The 25,099-nt window shown below is 53.5% G+C and overlaps 2 protein-coding genes and 1 long non-coding RNA gene across 9 annotated transcripts in view; 2 read left to right on the top strand and 1 right to left on the bottom strand.

Moving 5' to 3' along the window:
• Positions 1-648: 648 nt before the first annotated feature.
• Fuz (fuzzy planar cell polarity protein) lies at positions 649-6,968 on the top strand. 4 transcript variants are annotated; one of them, XM_006541192.4, is made up of 11 exons: positions 649-2,706; positions 2,891-3,012; positions 3,259-3,343; positions 3,605-3,688; positions 3,864-3,968; positions 4,847-5,044; positions 5,120-5,215; positions 5,329-5,435; positions 5,518-5,582; positions 5,656-5,730; positions 6,477-6,958. In XM_006541192.4, exons 1-11 carry the CDS (start codon positions 2,596-2,598, stop codon positions 6,689-6,691), a joined length of 1,263 nt encoding a protein of 420 aa, XP_006541255.1. In that variant the 5' UTR covers positions 649-2,595; the 3' UTR covers positions 6,692-6,958. The 4 variants fall into 4 exon arrangements, with proteins under 4 accessions (XP_006541255.1, XP_006541256.1, XP_006541257.1 ...); NM_027376.3 differs by having other exon boundaries at positions 2,423-2,706; positions 3,605-3,673; positions 6,477-6,968; XM_006541193.4 differs by lacking the exon at positions 4,847-5,044.
• Ap2a1 (adaptor-related protein complex 2, alpha 1 subunit) overlaps positions 6,717-25,099 on the bottom strand; it is a 29,118-nt gene continuing 10,735 nt past the window's right edge. For 2 of the 4 annotated variants that reach the window (NM_007458.2, XM_006540569.4), the window contains exons 2-24: positions 22,746-22,814; positions 22,507-22,649; positions 22,185-22,378; positions 16,043-16,172; positions 15,564-15,665; positions 14,068-14,176; positions 13,178-13,328; positions 12,655-12,823; positions 12,415-12,552; positions 12,029-12,211; positions 10,997-11,094; positions 10,581-10,812; positions 10,333-10,500; positions 10,085-10,245; positions 9,806-9,871; positions 9,488-9,544; positions 9,318-9,400; positions 9,093-9,182; positions 7,935-8,058; positions 7,728-7,844; positions 7,581-7,650; positions 7,331-7,465; positions 6,717-7,159 (exon numbers count right to left, since the gene is read on the bottom strand). In NM_007458.2, the coding sequence (NP_031484.1) occupies positions 7,082-7,159; positions 7,331-7,465; positions 7,581-7,650; positions 7,728-7,844; positions 7,935-8,058; positions 9,093-9,182; positions 9,318-9,400; positions 9,488-9,544; positions 9,806-9,871; positions 10,085-10,245; positions 10,333-10,500; positions 10,581-10,812; positions 10,997-11,094; positions 12,029-12,211; positions 12,415-12,552; positions 12,655-12,823; positions 13,178-13,328; positions 14,068-14,176; positions 15,564-15,665; positions 16,043-16,172; positions 22,185-22,378; positions 22,507-22,649; positions 22,746-22,814 (2,867 nt within the window). In that variant the 3' untranslated portion in view covers positions 6,717-7,081. Of the gene's footprint in view, positions 7,160-7,330; positions 7,466-7,580; positions 7,651-7,727; positions 7,845-7,934; positions 8,059-9,092; positions 9,183-9,317; positions 9,401-9,487; positions 9,545-9,805; positions 9,872-10,084; positions 10,246-10,332; positions 10,501-10,580; positions 10,813-10,996; positions 11,095-12,028; positions 12,212-12,414; positions 12,553-12,654; positions 12,824-13,177; positions 13,329-14,067; positions 14,177-15,563; positions 15,719-16,042; positions 16,174-22,184; positions 22,379-22,506; positions 22,650-22,745; positions 22,815-25,099 lie in introns of those variants that run through there. The other 2 variants (NM_001077264.1, XM_006540570.1) reach the window with 2 other exon arrangements.
• Positions 12,486-13,773, top strand: Gm31028. Its single transcript, XR_391427.1, has 2 exons — positions 12,486-12,572; positions 13,587-13,773. It is a non-coding gene; the product is annotated as a predicted gene, 31028 (long non-coding RNA).

Genomic DNA, 25,099 nt, shown 5'->3' on the forward strand with positions numbered 1-25,099 from the left:
TTAATGGCACACGCCACCCAACCATTGGCGTGAACAAGCTTTTTTAACCCCAATGCTAACCCCAAAACTACAATTTTCCACGTTGAATTTTGTTTTGTTTTGTTTTCAGACAAAGTTTTTCTGTGTAACCCTAGCTGTCCTGAAGCTCACTGTAAAACAGGTTGGCTGTGAACTCAAAAAATGTTCTTGTCTCTGTCGGCCAAGTGCTGGAACTAAAAGCATGCATAGAATTTTTAAGGTTTCATTTATCTGTCTATCTATCTGTTTATTTGTGGATTTGGCAGGAGATATCAGAGTAGGCCAGGCTGGCCTTAAGGGACTGTGCAACCATGCACACATTTTAAAATTATTCTACGAATCTGTTTTTTCCATATACAGAGTACATTTGTTAATTATTCTGTAGGAACTACAGGAAATAAAATCCAGAATAAAAACAACATCCAAAAAAGTTACTTTAAAATATTGTTTCATAGGATCTAGAGAGATAGCAGCTAAGAGAACTGGCTGTTCTTTCAGCGGACTGCTATTCAAGTCCTAGCAACCACAAGGCAGTTCAACTCCAGTTCCAGGGTATCCAACACCCTCATATAGACACCCATTAAAGCAAGACATCAATGCACATGAAATATAAATAAATAAATTATTTTAAATTATTTAATTTAATAAACAAAGCAATTGCTCTCAGACATACAGTAATCAAGCAGCTAAAACTGCTAACTCAGCAGGGTGTAGCAATGCAACATGGGAGAACTGAGCATAAGGACCAAGGCCAGCCTGGGCTACACAGCACGATTTTGTCTCAAAAAATTATTTTGTTTTATTGTATCATTTAAAATACAGAAGGAGAAATCTAATATTTGTCGGTGGAAAAAATTGTTCAATTCCTTGCACTTATCAAAATTGAGTATAGCCGGGCAGTGGTGGTGCACGCCTTTGAGGCAGAGGCAGGTGGATTTCTGAGTTTGAGGCCAGCCTGGTCTACAGAGTGAGTTCCAGGACAGACAGGGCTACACAGAGAAACCCTGTCTCAAAAACCAAACAAACAAACAAACAAACAGAGTATAAAAAGACATTAGAAGGGCTGAGATGGGGGCTGGACTGGACTGGAGAGATGACTCAGCTGTTAAGAGCATTGACTGGTCTCCCAAAGGTCCTGAGTTCAAATCCCAGCAACCACATGATGGCTCACAACCATCTGTACAGCTACAGTGTACTCGTATATATAAAATAAATAAATAAATCTAGAAAAAAAAAAGAAAGGAAGAAAGAAAGAAAAAAGAAAGGAAGAAAGAAAGGAGACTGAGATGTTGAAAAAGGAATCGGAATTTCAAGGACACATGGCAAGTCCCAGGTCTGCATGGGCTACATGAGACCACACCTCAAAAATACACTAAACAACAACAAGCAAAAGAGAAAGAAAGGAAAGCAAAGAAAAAGAGAGTGGCTGGCATTCGCCATTCCAGGCCAAACAGCTACCCTGAGTTCCAGGCCAACCAGGCCTAAAGGCTGCAACTCACCCAGAAAGTAGAAAATAAAGACACGAAGCTGTAGCCATACTATTTTAATAGCCATACTATTTTAAACTAGAAAATAAATTTTGATTCTTACAGTGCGTGTGCCATGGCATGTGTACAGAGGCCAGCTTTGTGGAGTGAGCTCTCTATTCTACCATGAAGATTCCAGGGGTTACAAGCTTCTCAGGTCTTCATGGCAAGCCCTGGGATGTGCTGAGCCATCTCCCTGGCTCCTAGCCATCCTTTGGAAGAAAGCTTTGGAAGTGATAGTACAGTGATCATATCTGTGAAAATCTGTCTTGCTACCTCGGTGCTAACTTCTATTGTTGCATGGAACAAAGTTTTCCGTGTTTTACCTTTCGACACGATACACCATCATTGGCATTAATTCGTTACAGAAATTACGTGGTTTTCATGATTTTGGAAAAGGTTCTCTTCTGCCTTTCACTAATAACAAAAACAACCATCTCATTTGGTGGTTACTAGGCAACACTGCCTGGATCAAACCATTCTGAAAAAATGAGAGGGAGACGGTGGCACAGCGGTTCGGAGTTTTGAAACAGAAATTATTGTGAATGGTAGTTGCTAGGCAACGCCTGAGCATACGGCCATCTTTGACTGGGGCAGGGTATTTCCCACTATGGAATGAAAGGCCACGCTGCAGTTGCCAGGCAGTGCCTTAGCACTGTCCCCATCCTCAACCAGTTGTTTAAAAAAAAAAAATTAGCACGTAATTACAGCACACATGAAGGTTTGTAGGCAACACCTTAGCACCATCACCATCTTCAAACTAGATTCTTCATTCTCGTTATACAAAAGATGTGAAGCTGTCCAGGAACAACTTGAACGCTTGGCAAGCAATACTTGTCGCCATCTTTGTTAGGGTCATGATGACTTCCGGCCGGGGCGGAAAAAGAATCCTGTTGGAGGGGCTGAGTTGATGAAGGCAGGAATTTAGCCATCCGGCTTCTCGCCCTCTGGCGGCTCCAAACGGCAGGCCGACTTGCTTTCACTACCCGCATGCTCCTAGATCCACACCGAGAGTCTCCAGGGGGGTGACTTGTCGGGTGCGGGCTTCCAGATGGGGGATGAGGGGCCGGGAAGCCCGGTGCATCTGCTGTGCCTCGCAGCCTCTAGCGGGGTTCCCCTGTTTTGTCGGAGTAGCAGCGGCGGCGCCCCCTCCCGTCAACAGGTGGGGGCATTCGACTCCTTCGTCTAAATAAGGGGTTTGGGAAGCTGGGATGGCATACCGTGCAGGGAGTAGAGGCTCGGAGCCTTTAGGGGACTAATAAGCCTGGTTTCCTGAAGAACTTTGGGGGGATGTGGGGAGACGGCAAAGTGGGACAGTGAGGTCTCAATGCTTCCCCACTCTTCAGCTTCCTTTCTCTGTCATCGGCTCTCTCAATGGAGTCCACATGTTCGGCCAGAATCTGGATGTGCAACTGAACTCTGCAAGAACGGAAGACACAACCGTAGTGTGGAAGAACTTCCATGACAGGTCCCTTGGCGGGAGCAAGGGAACAAGATCTGGGCAGTGGTTCCTGGCTTAGGTGACCCCAGAGTCCTGCCAGTGGTGACTTGGCTGTGGGAATCTTTGATAAGCTACTCACCCTCTCTGATCCCTGCGTTCCCAGCAGAATGTAGCCAGCAGCATAGGAATAGCCCAGAGACGCTGAAGCGCTTGGCTCCGTTTCCCAGGCCTGACCTCTACTTCATTCTTGCTTCTCTTCTTTCCTCCCCACAGTATCACTCTCATTGTTCTGTCATCTGAGGAGGGCACCTCTGAGCTGAGGCTGGAAAGAATGCTCCACATGGTGTTTGGGGCCATGGTGAGACTGGGCCCTTTTTTCTCCAAAACTCAAGAGAGCTGCACCCCCAGCCTCTTCTCCTTAGTCCAGACCTGCATTTTTTTCTCACACCCAGACATCCAGACCTCAGCCCTCTTCCCTCATACCTAGGAGTCCAGGAGCCCGACCTCCACCTTCATACACAGGGATCCAGACCTGGCCTTCCTCTCAACACCCATTCAAATACTGTCCTCTCTGACTAGATCCTATTAAGGACCCCGCTGTCCTATGTGATTCTTCTAGGTTCTCATTGTGGGACTTGAGGAGCTGACCAATATCCGGAATGTAGAAAGACTGAAGAAAGAATTGAGGGTGAGGCTGTGGGATGTGAGTGACGTTAGGATCCCTAAGTCGTGCCCATTTGTCTGGAACTACAATTCCCACTATGCATAGGGAAAGCCCATGGGTTCTTGAAGAGCTTGTTTAATCCTGGAGCTGGCCTCAGGTTTTTCTGGGCTGATCTGGCCTACGTGGGTCCTAGATGCCTCTTTTCCTCTACCAGGCCAGCTACTGTCTCATCGACAGCTTCCTGGGGAACTCAGAACTCATCGGAGACCTGACCCAGTGTGTGGACTGTGTCATTCCTCCAGAGGGGTCTGCCATGCAGGTATTGGGGCAGCTATAGAAATAACTGTGTCCCCACGGTTCTGCTCAGCCTTCCTTTGTTTTCTTTCTCTGGACATTGTCCTAACTCCCTCTTATCATCCTGGAATCAAGTTTTACCTGGAACCTTCTCACCAGGGTACACTGACTGCTTGCCTCCTGTCCTGCAGCTTCGGCCTCACAAGCACCCTGCCTTCCTGCCTTGCAGGGAACCCTGTCTAGGCAAATCCGCCTCACCCCATTCTAAGACAGGGCTCCCAGGCTGTCTTGGGACTCTCTCTGTAGGCCAGTCCGGCCGACCTCCAACTTACAACTCACAAACACCCACCAGCCTTTGCCTCTGAGTGCTGGGATTAAAGGCGTGCTCCACCATGCCTGCCCAATCTTCCTTTGCTAAAGTTATGCCTCTCCTGGCAGCATGTCCTGACCTCAGAGCTTCCGTAGGTCAGGACTGTGCCTTCTCAGCAAGTTTAGATGCTGTTGTTAAAACTATTGGCATCCCAGGACCTCCTGGTGCAGGCCTGTCACCCCAGCTACTCTGGAGGCTGGGGAGAGTATGCAAAGTTTAAGGCCGGCCTAGGCAGCTCAGTGAACACATGACTCAAAAATTCAGTATGACTTGGCAGGAGCAGCCCCATAACTGAAGGAGAAATAAATTTTAAGAAGCAAACAAACAAACAGATAAAATAAGTGTATGGAGAATTGAGAGTGCTGACTGATCAGGAAGGTTAAAGTATTCTCGTTCACAGAGAGGGTGTGAGACAGGAGCTTGGCAGCCTTGCGTGCTAGGGTGTCTCTGGTCTCATGGCTGCTCTTCCCCTCCCTGACTAGCCGGGAAGGTCCCTCCTTGCCCTATGACATCTAGTCTGACCTTTTCACCAGGAAACCCTTTCAGGGTTTGCAGAGGCCACTGGCACAGCCTTTGTCAGCCTGCTTGTATCAGGCCGAGTGGTGGCAGCGACAGAGGGCTGGTGGCGCCTAGGCATGCCTGAAGCTGTACTACTCCCCTGGCTGGTGGGGTCCTTGCCACCACAAGCTGCTCGAGACTACCCGGTGTATCTGCCCCACGGGAGCCCCACGGTGAGTGGGCGGGACCAGGGCGGGGCTTCCAGCAGGGCGGGGCCATGCTTAGCCCTATCTTGTGCCCGGCTACAGGTCCCACACAGGTTGTTGACCTTGACGCTGCTGCGTGGCCTGGAGCTGTGTCTGCTGTGCGGGCCGCGCCCGCCCCTTGGCCAGCTGGACCCACAGGTGAGGCGGACTGTTGCAGTGCTGCCCCTGTGCATCCCCTCCAACAGCGCCACCTGCTGCATGCAGGCCCTGGCCAACCAGCCCTGACCTCGCTCCCCATCTCACCCCCGTAGTTAATGGAACGCTGGTGGCAGCCTCTACTGGAGCCCCTCCGGGCCTGCCTGCCACTGGGCCCTAGGGCGCTACCCGAAGGGTTCCCACTACACAGCGATATTCTTGGGTAAGGCTCGATGGTTGGGCCCAGGGCCGGGAAGGCCATTTGCTCTGCCAGTTCCCCACAGCCTGATAGTGCTTTCCCCCAGTCTGTTGTTACTCCACTTGGAACTGCGACGCTGCCTCTTTACTGTGGAGCCCTCCAAGGATAAAGGTGCGTGGGAACGCAGTGAGTGGGAGGGCCGTGAGCCAGAGGCCACCTAGTCAAGGTGCTCCCTCTTCTTTAGAGCCTTCCCCTGAGCAGCGCAGGCGCCTCCTTAGAAACTTCTACACGCTGGTGGCCACCACCCACTTCCCGCCAGGTGAGTGGTGGGCATGGATCCCACATGGCATGTACACCCTGAAGCCGAGAATGCACCACATGCCTGAGTTGCCCCTGTCAATCTTACTAAATCCCTGACTTCTTCTTCAGTCAGTGTTTTTACAGTAAGCACAGGCTGGACATTTTGTCCCATGCCTGGAATGTCAGCCCTACTGTGGCCAAGGCAGAATGACCACGGGTTTGAGGCCACTTGGGCTATCTAGTACCTCCAAAGACCTGACAACTTACTGCTCCAGCCTCCTAGGCAAGCACTGTCAGTTGTGCTGATCCCGGTGATCCTAACCGCTGAGCAATGCTAGGTGGCAGTGCTCAAGCAGCCACTCCTGTCACCCTCCACAGTGCTGGGCACAGCCTTGCTCAAGCTGAGGCAAGTGAGGAGCCTGCAGACTCCACATTGGGAAGTTGTCCCAGGTCCCTAAGGCCCCAAGAGACACAGGCAGGGACCTAACGGTGCCCAGCCGGATAAAGACCTCACAAGTGTGCAAATCTGGAGGCCTGCACTTGAGGACAGGGTGTGATCCTCTGGAGGGTGACACCAGTGCTGAGGGCACTTGGGGTCCACTGCACGTTAGGTCTGTGAGTACACGGTGGTCATAGGAAGACCGCAAGGCTAGGCGGGAAGAAGCTGATCTGGGAGTTACTGTGGAGGAATGGGCTGGGCTGAGGGGTACCAGGCCCAATGAGGAGGCTGTGCTGCTCAACACAGTCCTCTCTGTCCTTCCTCAGAACCAGGGCCTGCAGAGAAACAAGAGGACACAGTCTACCCAGCCCAGATGCCCAGAGCCTGTTATCTCGTGCTAGGGCCAGGCATGGGGTGGCAGCTGGTGGCTGTGCAACTAGGGCTCCGGCTGCTACTATTGCTGCTCTCCCCTCACACCCCCACCCACGGGCTGCGAAGCCTAGCCACCCGCACTCTGCAAGCCCTCACCCCGCTCCTCTGATCACTCAGGGTGGGCAGTCAATAGCTGGGGTAATATTAGCGTCTCTCTGTTTATTCGCTCACAATAATACACAGCCCCTGGATGGGGAAAGGGAGGAAGGGGGAGGGTGACAGGGAAGGGGGGGGAGAGGTACCTACTTCCTCGGCCCCTCTCCCCTCTGTGCTTCGGGGGACAAGGGAGGGAGGGTGCTTCCCTTGACCCCCCCCTAGAATGTAAACAGCAGCAGATGAACAAAAATAAAATACAAAAGGCCAGAGGGAGCTCCCAGGCGCCCCCACCCCGGGCTCTTTGCTGTCGCCACTGGAGGGCCCCTCGCTGTCCCGCTCCACCACAGCTGCCTCCATCCCAGGGCTGCCTGGCACTGGCCATATACCAGGGCAAGTCCAGGGCTCAGAACTGCTGGGCCAGCAGCTCACACAAGTGACGGGAGACAGGCTCTTTGCTGGTGCGCAGGGTTAGACGGTACATCTGTGTGGAAAGGCGAGAGCCCGACAAGGGTACAAAGTCAGAGGGGTAAGGTAGGTTAAAAAAAAGCCAGAGGAGAAGTTAATGAGAAGCACAGGAAGGAGGGCTAGGTGCAGGGAAGGCGGGGTTCGCAGGGAAGGTGAGGTCACAGGGATGCCCACCCTCTGCACTCACTTGGGCCTGGGCATTGGGCTCCAGCCGAAGCAGACACCCCACCTGCAGGGCCTTCGTCTGGATGATTCCAGCACCCACAAAGTTCTCAGGGTTGGGATCCACATTGTCCAGAAGAGCAGAGCCAAACCCCAGAAGCTGCAACGACATGGGTATTAGGGAAGCAGAGCTGAGAAGCCTCCAGCCTACTGCAGGCTAAACTCTCAGGGGTGAGAACTGGTCCCAGCACCTGATAAACGCCCGTCTGTCTCACCTTGGCCTTAGTAACTTCAGCATCCATCGGGTGGTTGGCTTTGAAGATTTTCTGTGCCTCCTGCAGGGGGCTGGAAGGTTGAAAGCACTGTCAGGCATCTGAGGCCCCGCCCTCAGCCCTGCCCCGCCCCTCAGCCCCGCCCCTCACAGGCTCAGCTGCTTCCAGCGCTGGAAAAAGTCTTGGGCCGCCATCTCTGTGGGCTGGAAGAATTTGTTGATGGTCACTGGGAGCTTCAGAGTGAGGGACTGGGCGGTGCCACCGTACCTGAGCAGATGAGGAGCAGCTCAGCTGGGCCCCATCCCTGAAGACACTGCCTCACTGCCCTACAGCCCACACGGTGCTGCTCGCACTTACCGGAAGCGCACCGACAACAGTGGCGGCGTCAGGAAGTCTCGCAGACACTCAATGTTGAGTACTTGCTGCACCTGTGCGCCACCGTCCACTTGTGCCGCCACACGCTTGGTCTGCACCGCCAGCTGTGGCTCCATAGTCAAGGAAGCCAGGGACAGCGGTGGCACAACTGAGGCATCTTGAGGAGCGCAAGCCCAGCAGCTAGAGGCTCTGGGCCACTGCAACTGGCCTACACCTAACTCCTCCTTCCTCCTGTGAGATCTGGGACCCCTGGGAATATACTTCTCCAGCCTCCACTCCTAGCTTCAATGGACCCTAGTGGGCACGCTGGGACTTTTAGCCTCCAGTGCAAACTAGGTACATAAAAGTGTCCTGAGGAATAGATGAAAGCACCCAGCACCACAACATGCCTGTGTTAGTAGTGGTCATGCACCCAGATGGAAGCAATGACTGTCACCATCTGTACACAGGTCTGATTTCATGGAAATGGCTGGTATCTACACTCACCTACTCTGCCCTACTTCTGACAGAGCTTTCTACCCTGGGCTCTGGAAAGGCTGGTGAACGAAGCAGAAGGGGAAAGGCCAGTTAGTCTCACACATTCAGAATGAGGCCAATATAAGGGAGAGGGGGCCTGGCTCTGCCATACACATTCCAGGACATCCCAACTGCTCTTCCAAAAAAGCCACGGAAGCCAGGCTCACTGGTGCACACCTACACTCACAGCGTGGGAGGCAGAGACAGAAGACTCACCTCGACTCAAAGCCAGCCCATTCCGGAGCAAGTGGAGGTCAGCCTGGGTGATATTAAAGTTTCACAAACAACACAAGATCCTCATAAGCAGAAAGAGAGAAGCTACCCCCCGGAGGGTTAGGAGGCAAGTCACTCAGCTGATGTAGTGCAGGCCAACACTGCAGGCATCCCTGGTTAACCTGAGTGCAGCAAAAGTAAGGTGCCTGGCAGGGTACCTGGTGTGCTGGAAGTCACATACTGCATACTGGGTTACTGTCACCTGTGCCAGAGTAAAGAGGTCTACCAGCTATGAATAGTTTTACAAATGACATGTGCCTAACTCAGAGGGAGGGACTGAGCAAGTATGGACCTGGTAAGTGTTTCCCAGGGGCTTACTGGGGTGGGGTGGGGCACAAGAACACAGGATATGAGTCTGGAGGTCCCCAGGATGGACCACGGTGGGCAAGAAGTTCTGGAACTGCACAGAAGTCTTGTTGCCATAGAAGAGATACATGCGGCCTGCAGCGGGTGGGTGAGGGCTCCATCCAAGCTCCTCTGATCCCATACCCTGCCACCAGCCCAGCCAGGGGATACTGCCAACAACCCCACCCCTCCCCAGCACCCCTATTCCACCTCTGGGCCACCAGGACACACCCAGGTTCTGCCGGAACTCAGACTTGACTCCAATCTGCAGCAGCTGGTTCTCAAACAAGACCCCACTATTCTTACACACGAACCTAGGCAAGGTGGTGGGAGTCAGAATGGGAGGGCTCCTGTGTTCCCCACCTGTCCCCGCTCCCCTGCCCACCTCTCCCAGAACTCACTTATTCAACAGTTCATCTGCTTCTGGAATGGGAGGGCCTATGTCCTCAGGACCTGGGCTGGGGGAGAGGAAGAAGGGTGATGCCTAGGGGGCTGGAGGAGAAAGGCACAGGCAATGCTCTCTTGGAAGGAGACTCCCCAGAACCTACAGGCCAAGCTTCCCCTGAGACCCTCTGTTATGGGAGTGGGACCCCAGGAGAGGGATCTCCCAAGAACCCCAGCTTTCACTGTTTTCTAACCCTGCGTTTGCCAGTCACCAGGCACCCTTAAAGCCCACCCTGGGGACATCCATCAACCCAAAGCCAGAGGCCACCCCTTACTCAGCAGCTGGAGCTGGGTCAGCCAACAAAGCCATGGGGCTCTCAGGGGCAGGGGGCTCCAGCTCGCTGGGCCATCCAATCCCAGAGCAGACAGAGAAGACAGGTGTGGCAGGCAGCCAATCCCAGAGAGGCAGCAAGAGGGCCAGGGAAAGAGAGGCAAGAGGAAGGAGAGAACGAAGAGTGGACTGAGACACAGCTGTGGGAAAGGACAGCAAGGGTAGCTGGGCCACAGAGTCCAGACAGAAGGGGTGGGACTGATAGGACAAGGACAGGAGCTACCTGAGGAAGGCCTCCTCAGGAGTGGGCCCCAGGCTGGGCTGTGCAGTGGGGCCGTCAGAGAAGACATCCACCAGGAGGTTCCCGCCTACGGGAGCCGGGGGTGCAGCAGGGGGAGGGGCTGCCCGCAGCCCTAAGAGGTCCGCGGAGGGTGAGGGGGTCGACTGCAATCAAGGCAAGACAGGGTACAGGTGAGGCAGGGCAAGGCAGAGTGGGCCCAGCCTGGGCACATGGTCCATAACTGGGCTCACCACAGTGCTGGGGGTGGGCTCCACACCCCCATTGATGTCATTGCTGCTGGTGTCCCTGCGGCTGTCATCTAGGGCACTGGCTGCCCCAGGGCCCTTCTTGCGCTTCAGCTTGGCCAAGATGGACGACTCCCGCTCGGGAAATGGGGGCATTTCTTCTAGCACCGTAGCCTGTGGGCAGGACAGAATGTCAGGGGCACTTCTGTCCCAGGAGGGTGGGTGGTCCCAAGGACTCGGGCATTGGCTCTAACCAGAACATCGGTGCTGGCTACGGAGCTGAGGGTGAGGTACTCCACGGCCCGCTGCTGTAGCTCCACGTCGGCATTTCGCAGCTGGGAGCCGGCACGCAGAACCCCTTGGATGGTGGCCTTGGTCTCAGGGAAGAGGTTGATGAACTTGATGTAGGTGGACAGCAACAGAGCGCGGGTGGCCACGCTGCACAGGTGGAACTTGGAGTGCAGCAGCGAGAACTGCACTGGTGGGCTGTGAGGGAGGCGGCGTCAGCAGACATGCCCATCACCCACACTCCCCAGACGAGGCTGTGTCCTCATGCAGGGGTAACTGGGTTGTGTGCCGAGAGGGTCCCTAGGAACCCCACCCTTTCCCAGCTTGCAGCCACACTGTTTCCCCAGGCCCCTAAGAGAGCACCAAAATGAGGCTCCCTCACCTGGAGCGTGGGTCCCCAGCAATCAAGTTCCCAAACTCCCCAAGGATGTAGCCACCGACCTTCACCATGTTCTCATGACAGGCTGGGGCCTGGAGGGCCTGTGGGGGGAGCAAGAGAAGACAGGGTTTGGACAAGGACAGGAGAAACAGGAGAGTCCCTGTGGCCTCTGCGAATGTACACAGGGAGACAGAGGCCTGGGGGAGTTGTGAGGTGACTAGCCTGACTCAGTGTTCCAGTGTGACTGAGATCTCCCACACATACCATACATACTTCTAGTGCTTGCTCCCCTGCCATTGGTACTGTTTAGGAAGGTCCTAAAGACTGTGGAAGGTGGGACCTACCTGGAAAAGGGAGGGCACTGGGCAGGGGAGTTATCTTTGATTACTTCCTAGACAGCCATGAGTAGCTTCCACTCCATGTTCTGCGTGCACATGTGTGCACATAGGACTCCACGCCCATGTTCAAGGATAAGAAGGCCCGAAGATGCCAGGCATCTTCCTCAATCACTCCCTACCTTATTTTTTGAGACAGGGTCTCTCACTGAACCCAGAATTCCCATTTTGGCTAGCTTCGCTGGACAGCCAGCTCCCAGAACCTGCCTATCTCTGGCCCACAGTGCTGGAGTTACACACACGCGCACACACGCACACACGCACACGCGCACACGCACACACGCACACACACAGCTTCTGCATGAGTGCAGGGACTGAAACCCAGACTCTTGCCCTAGCCCAGCGGGCACTCTACCACACATCCCTGCAGCCATCCACTCCCTGTCACGACTGACTGCAACCCCTGAGCCTGTGGAGCAGTGCACAGGGAGGAATGAAGGGGCCAGCTCTCCTGCACAGATGCTGTGTCTGCTTCACGCCCCCTGGGAAGGTACCATGGCTGCAGCTCCCACGTCCTAGGGTGACTCAGCCAAGGCTGGCTGAGCAGGAAGCTGGCACCTGCTGGAGGGGCAGACGACTGCCCAGCTGCTCCTGACTGGCAGCCGCGCTCCATTACGGGGTCAACGCGAAGGCTGCTAACCTCAAACACTGTCTTGGCAGCATAACCCTGGACGTCATCACGGTTGGTGACGATCTGCAGCACGCGGTACCACACCTCCTCGCTCACATAGTCGCCCGCGATGCGGATGAGGTTGAGGATGGTGTCCACGTACCAGCTGTAGTCCACTGCATACTTCTCAGCCAGGATGGCCACCTTCAGCACCTGCGATGGGAGGTGGCGATGTGTGAGGACAATCATGCCCACGGGAGGGTGACTACTGCCAGTCCTGGATCTATGATCATGGCTGGCCCCATCGTAACACCCAGGGGGGCTCTCCCTCCCCAGACTCCTCCTTCAACCTAAGGGGCCAGACCCCAGCCCTCCTCCCTCACACTCAGGTGTCCAGCCCTGTCCTCTAGACTCACGATCTCCTCTCGGATGGCATAGTCAGCAGTCTCCAGGTACCGCAGCATCTCTGACACAATCTGCTTGGCATTGCTCCGGTCACACATGGCATACAGGAGATCAGCCGCCCGCTGCCTCACACTGACGTCCCGCTCCGTCTGAGGAAAGGAGAGCAGGAGTAAGCTGGGATCTAAGCTGGTACTGGGCCCACTGTAGGCCATCAAGCACCAGGCCTCTCTGAGTGGGGCAGAGGGCTGTACCTTGAGGGCATTAATAACTGTATCAATGTGGGTCTTGACGGCCTCGTGGGAGAACTCGGAGCTGGCCAGCGTGCACATGCTCTCCAGGGCCAGGTAGCGCAGGTTAGTCTCCCGGTGCTGCAGGAACTGGCCCAGCTGGTTGCAGGCGCGGACCAGGAGGTTGGGCTCACTGGCAGGCACAAGTGAAGTGTACATGGAGACAAGATGTGAGTCTAAGGATCCAGTTTCTCACTTCTGCCCACCCAGCATCCTACTGGGTCCCTCCTAGGAACCCTCAGGAGCCCAGATAGAGGGAAGCACTAGAGTGGGGATACGGCCAGTGGAAACCAGCCCTGACTTCAATCCTCGGTAGGCAGGATTAAACTAACAAGCTAAGCAGCCAGCTGTTCTGCAGCCACCGCAGGGGACCATTTCACACCTGTCCTCTGCCCAGGCCCTGCTGTCCCTCAGCCCCAGGTGTTAGATGCCAGCCTCCCTTCCACAGGCCAGTGGCCCCGCCTGCCCACACCTCTGCCCACAGCACCTGTCATAGTGGATGATGAGGCTAATGGTCTCAAAGAGGATAGCGTTCTTGGCGTTGGAGTGCTGCACCTTCTTGGACTTGGGAGGCTCCTGGGCCTTGTTGAGCACAGTCTCCAGACACTCCACTAACCGCCCTTTCACGGCTGCATCCTCTGGGGGAGAGAGAGGGAAAGAGGCTGAGCCCTCTGTTCGGTGGGCTCCAAAGACTGCAGCCTGCTCTAGCTCTCACCGTCCATGGAGGGGCCCAGCTGTCTTCAAGCCTGGCAGTCCCAGGCTGGGCCTCTGCCTTTTAATGTAGATCAGCAATTTCTAGGTCTGGGCTCCTACTCATTCCATACTGACTCTGCTTGGCATGAGTCTCCACTCCTGTGAGCCTCAGTTTCCCCTTCTGCTGCACTGATGTTCCTTAGGTTTCTCACAGAAGGATGGAAAACCCAGGAGCCTATCCCAGAGCCACACGGCACTCAAGCTTTTCCCAAGGAGCTACCATAGAGCTCAAGAGACGGACTCTGAGCTACCACCCGCGAAGGCCACTGCACACTGTTTGGGTGCCAGGGGTTATGAGTTTAACAGAAATAAAGCTGATTGGAGTCCCCAGAGTGCCTCACTGCTGCAGGGGAGGGATACTAGGCAGAGCCCAGCTGCACAGGACAGCTGCTAGGCAGAGTGAGACAACGGCCCTCTGCTGGAAAGCAGCACACTAACCAGCTCACTCCACAGGACCGAGAGCTACGGGCCTAAGACAGGACGAGTTGTGCCACCCCAGGTGCTGCATGGGGCAGGGCACCAGGCTGTGCCCCCCACTCTCACCCATAGCTTTCCACGAGTCTGGAGGCACAGCCTCGCTTAGGACAAGTGGGAACATGGATGCTGGCAGTCCATGGGCCTTACCTGGTGGTGGGTAACACTGGAGCAGCCGCAGTAGCTTCACAGAGAGCCAGGGTGCAGGAACGAAGTAGTAAGTGTAGTCCTGGAGGTCAGTGGAGGCTGAGGAGACGATCTGCAGGAGGAAAGAGTGATGGGCGGGTAGACAGAAGCAGCAGAGGGGCCTGTCCCCTGAAGGACACACGGTTACGACAGGACACCACGGGAGTCAGGTTTGACAAGAAAGGGGAAGCCAAGGCCTGAATATAGGGTGGCCTGAGGGTGGGACCAGAACTAAGCCTGACGGCCTCAGTCAAGAGCCTCCTGCTTCAGCCTCCTGAATGTGTGCACTGTGCCCACCACCTCACTCGCTTTTCCAAGCTATGCTGGTAACAGTGGAGCAGAAGTCTCTGCTAGTTCCCTGTGTGACAGTCTCTAGGGCAGGCTACAGCCTCTCTTACTGCTGGGCTCTACCTCTTACAGCCTGAACCACCATGGTTCCTGCATTCTCAGCACAGAGGAACTACTGAAGTGACGAAGCTGGGTCTCATCCTTCCTCCATCCCTGGTCAGAAGATCGAATGAAAATCACTCCTCAGGGTACCCTCTGACTCCACCTCGAAAATCCTCTGCAAGCTGGGCAGTAGTGGCAAAAGCCTTTAATTCCAGAACACCAGAGGCAGAAGCAGGCAGATCTCTATATGTTTGAGGCCAGCCTGATCTACAGAGCAAGTTCCAAGATAGCCAGGACTATACAAAGAAATCCTGTTTCAGACAAACAAACAAACAAAAAACCCAACAACCTTCTCCAGGAAGCCTGCCAGCGGCTGACAGTGACCTCATCTCTGTACCCTGTTGGGCCTGGCACCTAATGCATTCAGATGTGTGGTAACTAGGGGCTTGAATGGTAGGCATAGGTGTTCCTTCTCCCCGAGGACTGAGACACTTATGGCCTCCCGGACAGCACTTTCATTTTTTTCATTCTGAGTCTCCATTTGGATTGCCATCCCCAGGAGCTCTCCTGTCTCCCAAACTGGACTAGGACCTCCGCGAGGTGCCCATGATGCTGACACACAGCCCTTGTTGGCAGTCTATGACTGAGTCACCGTCCCCGTCACACTCCCTCTCAGCAGGACAGGGCGGCCCTAAGGTCTGACTCAGACATAGAGAGCCAGGCACACAGAAGGCTCGGGGCGGCGCTCTGGGGACAAGGGTGGAGGTGGTGGGAGGCAAAGGAGGGATGTGTAGACAAACAGGAGGAAGAAGAGCAGGCAGGGGAGCTGTCAGCACCTTACCACAGCAACCATGCTGCAGACCGCACTGACACCAGCCCCTGAACCACACAGGAAAAGAAGCAAAGAGAAGTGAAGCCATTTGCCTGGGGGCACACAGCCCGAGGAAGCCAATGCAGAGTCCTGGCTTCTAAGCACAGGCTGGCTTGCCTTTTAGGGAAGGGAGGAGAGACAGATATCACAGACACAGGGGAGCCAGACCCTCCCACGGCCAGTGTGACAGCACACTCACCCGGCTTAAGCGAGACACAGCCAGGGAGATACAGGTCTTGAAGTCATCCGGATTCTTCTTGCAGAGACAGGTGATGAGGCTGACAGCAGCTGTGACCACTCCCTGCAAGGAGCTCAGGCGTGAGGGACTTCATGCTGGGTGTCACTGGGAAAGCCCTGGCATCAGGGTAAGTCAGCTCAGGAGTCAGGAGCAGGGTGGGCTAATGGGAGTCTAGGGTGGGGTCAGTCTTTGCAAGGCAGTCAGTCCACTGGCCTTGCTATGGGCTCTCTAGGCTCAGAAATAGGCAAATCTTGTTAAGGTACTGCATCAGAGATGAGGACAGTCCCAGGCAGCCAAGGAGTTATCGAGGAAGGAAGAAGGTTTCTTGGAAACTGGGCAGGGCATACACACTGGGGACAGGAGGTCTGGGTTGGAATGTCAGGGCAGAAGGCAAGACATGGGCTTCAGGCACTTGAGGGTGGGGCGGCCGGGCACCTCACCATGTGCTGATCATTGAGCAAGTGCACTACACGTGCCGTCCACTCGCCCATGGGCACCAAGTCGGGCGAGGCCTTGTAGAGTCGCAGTAGGCATAGGGCGGCACTCTGCTTCACACTGTCCATGCTGTCCCTGTGGGACACCGTGGGGCAGTCAGGGCTACATGGCCCCAGTGCACCTTCCAGCCTATCTGTTGCCACGTGACCAGGATATTACATAGGCAGCCAGAGCAACCCCAAAGCACTTGGAAACTGCCCTGGCTGCCCCAGAGACTCTGTCTCCTCATCCACAAAACAACTGGCAGGGCCAGGCAAAATGTGCAGGCTGGCTCGGCCCTGCATCGTGAGCACCCTCGTGTACCCTGCATTGCTATAGGTAATAAAGAGACTAGCAGACACTGTGGGTCACATCTGTGCACCCAGACCTCGCCTGCAACCAATACGTCAGAAATAGAACAAATCAGAGGAGAGGCAGGAAACAGTTGTCCGTGAAGTCTTAGAGGTCCTGCCCTTCCCATCCAGTATTCTAGGCTGACAACGTTGGACGTTAGCCTCTTGCACTGTAATTAGGGCCTCAAAAGCCAAGGCTGCCCTTCAACTTCTGATCTTTCGGCCCCATCTACTCAGGGCTGAGATTACAGGTATGCACAATTTCTAGGAAGCTGAGGCTGGAAGCCAGGCTTTATACACACTAGGCAATCGATCACCCTGCCACCCTCCAGCTTTGTCTCAGCTCTGGCTGTCTCTTTAATACTGGACTTGAGAATTTATTTATCAGTTGGCTGACTGGGTCTTTTAATCCAGGCTAGTTTAGATCCCCCACCTACTTCTTTTTGTTTCTTGTCACAGGGTTTCTCTATATAGCCCTGACTAACCTGGAACTCACTGTGTAGACCAGGCTGGCCTTGAACTCACAGAGATCCACCTGCCAGCCGAGTGCTGGGATTAAAGGCCTGCGTCTCCAAGCCTGGCTGGGAACTCACTCTTTAGCCAAGAAGCACCTTCACCTCCTGATCCCTTCTCTACGCTCACAGTGAGACATGTACACCGCCACACACGGTTTAGACGGTGCCATGGAGAGAAACTAGAGCTCTGGGTATGCTAGGTGGGCACACCTCCAGTGGAGCTCAGCCCCACCTTCTTCCCACAACAACTCAGTAACTGTGAAGCCAGACAGACTGGGTGCAAAGGACAAGGCATGAAGATGCAGCCAGGTAGGGAAGATGGACACGACTGTGAATCTAGACCCAGCTGACTTCCAGGGAGCAGGAAGGGAGAGGGTAAAGCCAGAGGACATGCAATAGTCTCTGTGGTGTCCTGTACATATCTGGTACACCTAAGCACACACTCACATAAAAATAATTATTTTGTAAAGTTGTGATAAGTTTCGACTGGTGACACACATCTGTCATTCAAACCCTAAGGAGGCTGAGGCAAAATGACACTTCAGGGCCAGTCTAGACAACAGAGTGAGTTCAAGGTCAGGCTGGCAATTGAGCAAGACCTTCACCCCACCCATTTTGCGATAGTCTCTTACCATGGAGCCCAGGCTAGCCTAGAACCCAATATGTGTTTTAGAGTAGCCTCACATTCCCATCAATCTGTCCCGAGTGCTGGGTAACAGGACGTGCCACCATGCCCAGTAAGATCCTGTCTTAAAATAAAAATAAAGGGTCAAGGCAAGAAAGGAGGTGGCTCAGTGGTTAACACACACTGCTCAGGACCCAAGTTGGCAGTTCACAGCCAACAGTGGGGGTCTTATTCCCTCTTCTGACCTCTCAGGGTACCTCTACTCAAACACACCAACTCTCTCTCTCATACACACACATACACACACACACACACACACACACACACACACACACACAGTTTAAAATAAACCAAATCACACACACACACACACGGTTTAAAATAAACCAAATCTGTTGAGGTTTGGTCTGTGGCTATGAATTGTAATACTAAATACGGGACCCCAACATCGGGTTGCCCCGTATGAGGAGATCCTCACATGCATCAAGTGATGATGCTATGGAACCTTGCCCCCCAAGTTATCCCTAATTGGTCAATAAAGATGCCTACAGCCTGCAGCTGGGCAGAAGAGAGAGACAGGCAAGGTTTCCATTCTCAGGACTTGGGGGTCTGAAGCAGAGGCCATGAGGAAAGAGGAGAGAGAGAAATAAAGTCGCCATGGGATAGATGGACCGTGAGAGCATGGCCACAAGGGATGCCCCTTGGAGTAGGAGCAGCCCAGTTGGAACATGGAGAGTCCTATCTCAGGGCCACTGACAGGGGAGCAGACAAAATAGCATAGAGGGCTGGTATCTGCCCAGCTCTAAAGCTTTAAGGCTTATTGCAAATATAAAGGTTTGTGTTTTTATTTGGAAACTAAATGATCTAAGGTGGGTGGAAATCCTCAAATATTAACTACAACACAAATCTTTAAGGTAAGAGGGGGTCTGCAGATAGGTTTGGCAGCTGAGTCAAATAACCATAACATTTGTGAGGCTGAGGCAAAGGGTTAGAAATTTAAAGACAGTATGGGCTACATAGTGGTTTCAAGGTCAGCACAGGTACAGAGCGACTATGTGCCCCCAGACAAACAAAGAAAATTCTGTCTCAAAAAGAATCAACCCTGGCCAGGCGTGGTGGCACACACGGTTAATCTCAGCCCTCGGGAGGCAGAGGAAGGTGGATTTCTGAGTTCGAGGCCAGCCTGGTCTACAGAGTGAGTTCCAGGACAGCCAGGGCTATACAGAGAAACCCTGTCTCAAAAAACAAAAAGAAAAAAAAAGAAAAACAACAAAACCTTGACCTAGCAGTTTCACAGCTAGGAGCCAACACAAGAGTACTGCAGACTCCACTCAGTGAGAGCAGCATGCCTGTCAGAAGGGAGATCTGTGACAATGGACACAGAAAACATGCTCTGTCAGGCGTGTGTGTGTGTGTGTGTGTGTGTGTGTGTGTGTGTGTGTCTAGCCATGTGTGTATGTGTGTGTGTGTGTGTGTATAGCACACATATCTGTATAGTGTATATGTCTATATAGTGTGTGCAGTGTATGTGTATACTGTACAGTTTTTGTGTGTGCATAATGTGTGTGCATGTGCATATGAAGACCAGAAATCAACACTAGTGACCTCCCCTGTAGCTGCCTACCCAATTTTTTAGATAGATCTTTCACTGAACCTGGGGCTCACTGAGTAGGTAGCTGGGCTGTCCTGGCAGCCCATGGCTGGGGTTACAGGTAGAATACTGACACTCAGCTGTCTGTGTGCTGTGGACTCCAGACACCAGGTCCTCACGCCTGCACCACAAGCGCTTTACTAACTGAGCCAGCTCCCAGCTCCAGGCATTAAGTCTGACACTCACCACAGACAGACGAACAAACTCAAAACACACCTTACTGAGAGAAAGCTACAGACTTGGTCACTGCACATTCCACAGCGCTTCAGACAAAGCCTCAGCATGGGCCAGTGGGCTCCGAGGGGAGAGGGGGTGACAGACCTGCCCACAACACAGGGCGCACTCTCTCGGGGAGTGACAACAGTGCTCTGGAATTGGGTAGTGGTTAATGATCGCACACAAGAGTCCATCAAAAACCAAAAAACCACTGCCCTGCGCACAGTTAGCAGATCTGAGCTAGATATGGCGGTACATGACTGTATGGTGAAACTCAGGAGGCAGGAATCACCAAAAGTTCTACACCAGCTAAGGCTACACAGTGAAATCCTACCTCAAAAACAAACAGATAATAGATACTGTATGTCTGTCTAAATTCAGAGGCTAAGAAGCAGGAGAAACAGTTCAAGGTCATGCTCAGCTACCTACTAGTGAGTTCAAGGCCAGCCCAGGCTACACTGGACCACCTCAATAAGCAAATCAAAACAAAAGCAGGCAAGCAATCAGTCTGGGTTCCCTAGTGAGAGCCTAGCTCAAACTCTGAGTTTAAAGCTATTAACTGACCAATTAGGAGACAGGATCTGGCTGTGCTACAAAGTGGTCGTACATTCTTAACCCTGCCTAAGTTTCCCCAGTGCTGCACCCATAACGGCCCTTTAGTCCTTGTCCTCCTGTATGCCAGCCCATCCTCTAGCTCTACCTAGCACATTGGGCCACCATGGAGCCCGCCTTCAATGCTGCTTCTCTGCTTGTTCACAGCCTCCCTTCTCAGAGACTACATACATGTGCATGGGGTACATACATATGTAGACAAAACACCCATCCACATAGAATAAAAGTAACAATCTTGGAAGGATCCTTTGGGACAGCTTGGCCTTGCTTGGCTTACACTGCTTCAAAGGTGAACTTAGGGATGGGTATTTGGTGACCCAGGCAGGATGAGGCAGCTGTGGACGTAGGGGCCTGCAATCCCAGCATTAAATCGGAAGCTGGAGGGTCAGCGCAAGGCCAACCTGGGCTACATGATACCCTGTTTCAAACAAACACACAGAGCAGGCTAGCAGCCAACTCTGGTTGCTGTGATAAGGATGGAGACAGGTAATTTTGCATACAGTTCCCAGGGGCGTTTATTTCTAGGCCACCTACACTTTGATGTGTGGCTTCCCACAGCCTCTACTTGGACAAGCTTTTCTCTGCTCCCAGAGGCTATATTCCTCCCCCACCCAAATATACGACTCAGCCCCCTCCTGCCCCCCCCCATCATAAAAGGCTTTAGAAGCCCAGGCTGCCTAAGACCAACTCTGTCAGAGTTGGCTGCTCCTGGCTGGGTCTCCATGCGCCTTAATTACTGGCTAGCTTAAGACTCCATTAATTAATATTAACTCTTGCTCCTTTGTTCAAAATAAAGTCTTTCTTTTCTCTTTGACACAGGGTCTCACTGTGGAGCCCAGGCTGGCCTCAGACTTGTCCCAGTCCTCCTCCTTCCTACATGTGTCACTACGCCCAGATCAGCCACTGTCAAGAACCCCAGCAGCACCTGTCTACACTGCCAGAAATAGAAATCTCACCCTGGGCACAGCAGCCATGGTGACTTTTCTAAAAGACAACACTGCTCCTGTTATTCAACTGCCTGACAGACACCAGTTACCCCAACTTCCACAGGAAGCAGAGGCAGACTCCCCAAAGTCTCTCCCATGCTCTCTATCCCCCATCCACAGAGAATGCCTGATGGACCACACACCTATACCCAGAGCCTTGACACCTGCTGAGCCTTTTGCACAAGGCACCCAATATCCTCAGGTGACCACTGATTCCTGACTGTTCTACAACATTATCCATCACCCCCTGGAGAATCCCCTCTGACTTGTTAATGAAAGCCTTTTTTCAGAGCTAGGGAGATGGCTCAGTGGTTAAGAGCACTGACTGCTCTTCCAGAGGTCCTGAGTTCCCACATGGTGGCTCACAACCATCTGTAATGGGATCCAATGCCCTCTTCTGGTGTGTCTGAAGACAGCTACAATGTACTCATATAAATAAAATTAAAACAAACAAAAAGCAAACAAAAGGGAGACGTTGTTTCCACGCAGTGTCTTCTGTAGCCTAGGAACCACTGACTATCAGACCATGCCTTGAACTTCTGCTCCTCTTGCCTTCATACGAGGTTTACAGGTGCGCAGGTGGAAGGACCCCAGGGTCCTTTGCAGGCCACAGCTGCAGCCCACCTGTGCATCTTCAGGTACCTTGGAATTACAGACAGGTACCCCGGCACTTGGGAAGGCAAGGTCTCCTGCCACTGCTCTTTGAGAATCAGAGCCATGTTACCAACAGCTCGGCATGTAAACCGCTCAGGAGCCAGCCGGGAAGCTTCCTGAAGTAGTCAGGTGGCACAGCGTCACAATTGACCCGTCTGAAACCCTGCCTGTCCTCACCCAGCAGACACTGGACACCTTCCTGGCTGCAACACTGAGACTGTCCACCTCTGTTGGTGGCACCAGTGTCAGCCATCAGTGCTGCAGGCACAGATGAGGGAACAAGTCAACGTACCCACAGGAGACACTAACACTGTGTCTCTGACACACGACTACCGGGTGGGATGGGTCCTTACACCTTCTAGGCATCCAGGTGACATGAGAGAGACAGAGACTCTGGGGTCTAAAGCCGAGGTGGGAAAACCTAGGAAGGTGCCATAAACAAAGCTGGCTCTCATCTCCTGCTTGTGCCCTTTTGCTGTGGTCCCCAGTGCCTCACCCAGCCACCAGGATTCGGGGAATGTCTGCAGCAAAAGCCTCGCCCATCTCACGGCTGCCCACGTTAGCGATACAGTGCAAGGCCAGGCACATGAAGGTGGGGTTGCGACTGGCCAGGTCATTCTTGATAGCGTTGTTGATGAGCCGGATCAGTTCTGAGTTCGAGTTCACCAGGACTGAGATGAACAGGTACCCCTGTGGGGCAGAGAAGGGACAGCTGGGCACCTGTGGCTAAAGGGCACTAGACCAGCATGCAACAGCGTCTAAGTGGACCCGAGCCCACCTCCCTCTGCCCCTGCCCCTGTCTGGTCTCCTGCACTCACTATCTGCTTCTCCGTGTACTTGTTAGAGCTTAGCAGGTTCACGGCCTCCATATGTCCAAAGTCAATGTCATGGCCAAGCAGGAATATGAAGAGCAGCTTACACACATACTTCTTTTTACTGTAGCCATCCAAGGCCTTGTCCCCTGAGGCAGAGGATGGGAAAGGGAGCCAAGTAAGGAAGCGTCCCCTAAACACCTTGGGCCCTGGATCCCTCCCCAGGCCCTGGGCCAGCAGCTTGCCTTTGAACTTGGAACGGATGTTGGCCAGTTCCTTGTTGATCCTCTTGATCTCAGCCTCTTTGCTCTTGCCTGTGGAGAGACGGCAAGGCACACAAGGCCACAGGCAAGGTTATATATAAGCTTTCCGCCACCCCTTCCTCCTCCCGGTGGCCCATGAGCTGCAAGGTGCTGGGGCTTGTTTTGGGGGGGGGGGAGTCTACCACACCCTGCCATGGAAGCCCAAAGGCCCACCTCTCTTTTTACTGTGTTCTTTTTTTTCTTTTTTAAGATTTATTAATTATTATACTTAAGTACACTGTAGCTGACTTCAGATGCATCCAAAGGGGGTGTGTCAGATCTCATTATGGATGGTTATAAGCCACCATGTGGCCCCCCCTCTCATGTTCTGCCCCTGAGCACCTCACAGTCGAGCTGGGACCATCCAATCACTGAAGAGCTCTGCTGGCTCCTGCCACCTCCTTCAGCAACAGCACGGGACAGCACCCTCCCCACACCCCTCCTTCCCCTCTCTTAACCCCTATGTCTACACTGTCCCTAAACCTCTGCTATGACAGAAGATCTCCTCTGTGATACCAGGCACCACTGTCTGCTACCCAGGTACCATAGCCTGTCTGTATGCTGCCTGTGTCTGGCCATTCTCACTGCCCACTGGAGCCCCAGGGCCACACCTCTAGACTCCACTGTCCACTCGCCTTGCCCCACACACGCCCCACCTCAGAGATGTCCCTGTACTGAGACACACCATCACCACCTTACCCGAACACAGCCTGCACATACATGGTTTCTCTGGCAGCTTTTTTCTCTGCTCTCTGCCTCCTTTCTATCCCTACCCTCTGGGCTGTGTGACATGGGCCTCCGCCTCCAGCCACTCCTGTGTTCTGTCATGGGCCTCCGCCCCCAGCCACTCCTGTGTTCTGAGTGTTCTGTCACTTTGGTTTTAGCTCCTGAAACCTCCTTTGACAGGTGCTTTCCACTCACTTTTGTCCAAGAAACTCATTATTGTTAAAATTGTAACATTTTTCATGGGTATGGGTCTTAGTGCCTACAGGGGCTGCAGCCAGTGCCTGGCACACAGCAGGCGCTCTATTAACAGCTGGTCAGTTTCAGGATGCACTAAATGAATAAAGAGGGACCAAGAAGATAAGCATTCCTGACATCCTCCTCCACAAACCCCCCTCACCTCTGCCCTTAATTCCCAAGCAGATCTACAAGCCCCACTCAGACAGTGACTCCAGCAGGAAGTGCCTGAAATTAGCACCCTGATCTCAGAGCTGCACAGCCTGGGTGGCGACAGCAGACAGGCGGCAGCTCCTGAGCATCCAGGCCGAGGCTACTACAAACTGAGACAGGTGGTAAGGAGCAAGAACACACAGGGCTAGAATGCTGTGGTGTGTCCGCCATGGGGGCACACCTGTGATGCCAGCACTGGGGAGACAGGGGTAGATGAGTCTTGAGTATGAGGCCAGCCTGGGGCACACAGCTACTGAGGCCCTATCTCAAAGAATAACCAAAACCAAAACCAACCTACCCGCAAGGGGCTAGGGGCAGGCTCAGCGTGGGCAAGCTCGCTGGGCACACCCAACCCTCGGGCTCCATCACTGGAACCACAGGAAGAATGTTAAAACACTGACTCCAATGGCAGTAGTCTGAATATGCTGGGTTATATAAACAAACAGCTAAAATTAATTTTGGGGGTGGAGCGATGACTCCATGAGAAAAGTGCTTACTGTGTAAATACAAGAACCTGAGCTTAGGTGTCTAGCATCGACATTGCTGGGCGTGGAAGCACACATCCACAACTGCAGTGCCAGGGTGGTGGAGGGCAGATCCCCAGATGTGCTCTAGGGTCAGGGAGACCATTTGCATCAAGCAAGGTGCAGAGCAACGAGGAAATACCTCTGGCCATGACATGTGTACTAACACACACACACACAGAGAAAATAAAATAAACTTGACTGCTTCTATCAGAAACATGTAACTAGCAAGTCACCAGCAGCAGCTGCCACGCCTGCCTGTGTCCAGCCCTGCGAGGGAGCCCTCTAAGATAAGGTCACCCTCTCCCCTGGACAGAGCCTCCTCCAGTAAGGGCTCAGTAAGGAACCACAACAGCACTCACTGCCACTGGGGCAGGCCTGCCACCCCAGGCTTTGGTGCCACTGGGGCAGGCCTGCCACCCCAGGCTTTGGTGCCACTGGGGCAGGCCTGCCACCCCAGGCTTTGGTGCCACTGGGGCAGGCCTGCCACCCCAGGCTTTGGTGCCACTGGGGCAGGCCTGCCACCCCAGGCTTTGGTGCCACTGGGGCAGGCCTGCCACCCCAGGCTTTGGTTAGTTTTTTGCTTTCTCTGAGACAGGG

Source organism: Mus musculus, chromosome 7 (genome assembly GCF_000001635.26).
Source record: "Mus musculus strain C57BL/6J chromosome 7, GRCm38.p6 C57BL/6J".
Lineage (NCBI taxonomy): Eukaryota > Metazoa > Chordata > Mammalia > Rodentia > Muridae > Mus > Mus musculus.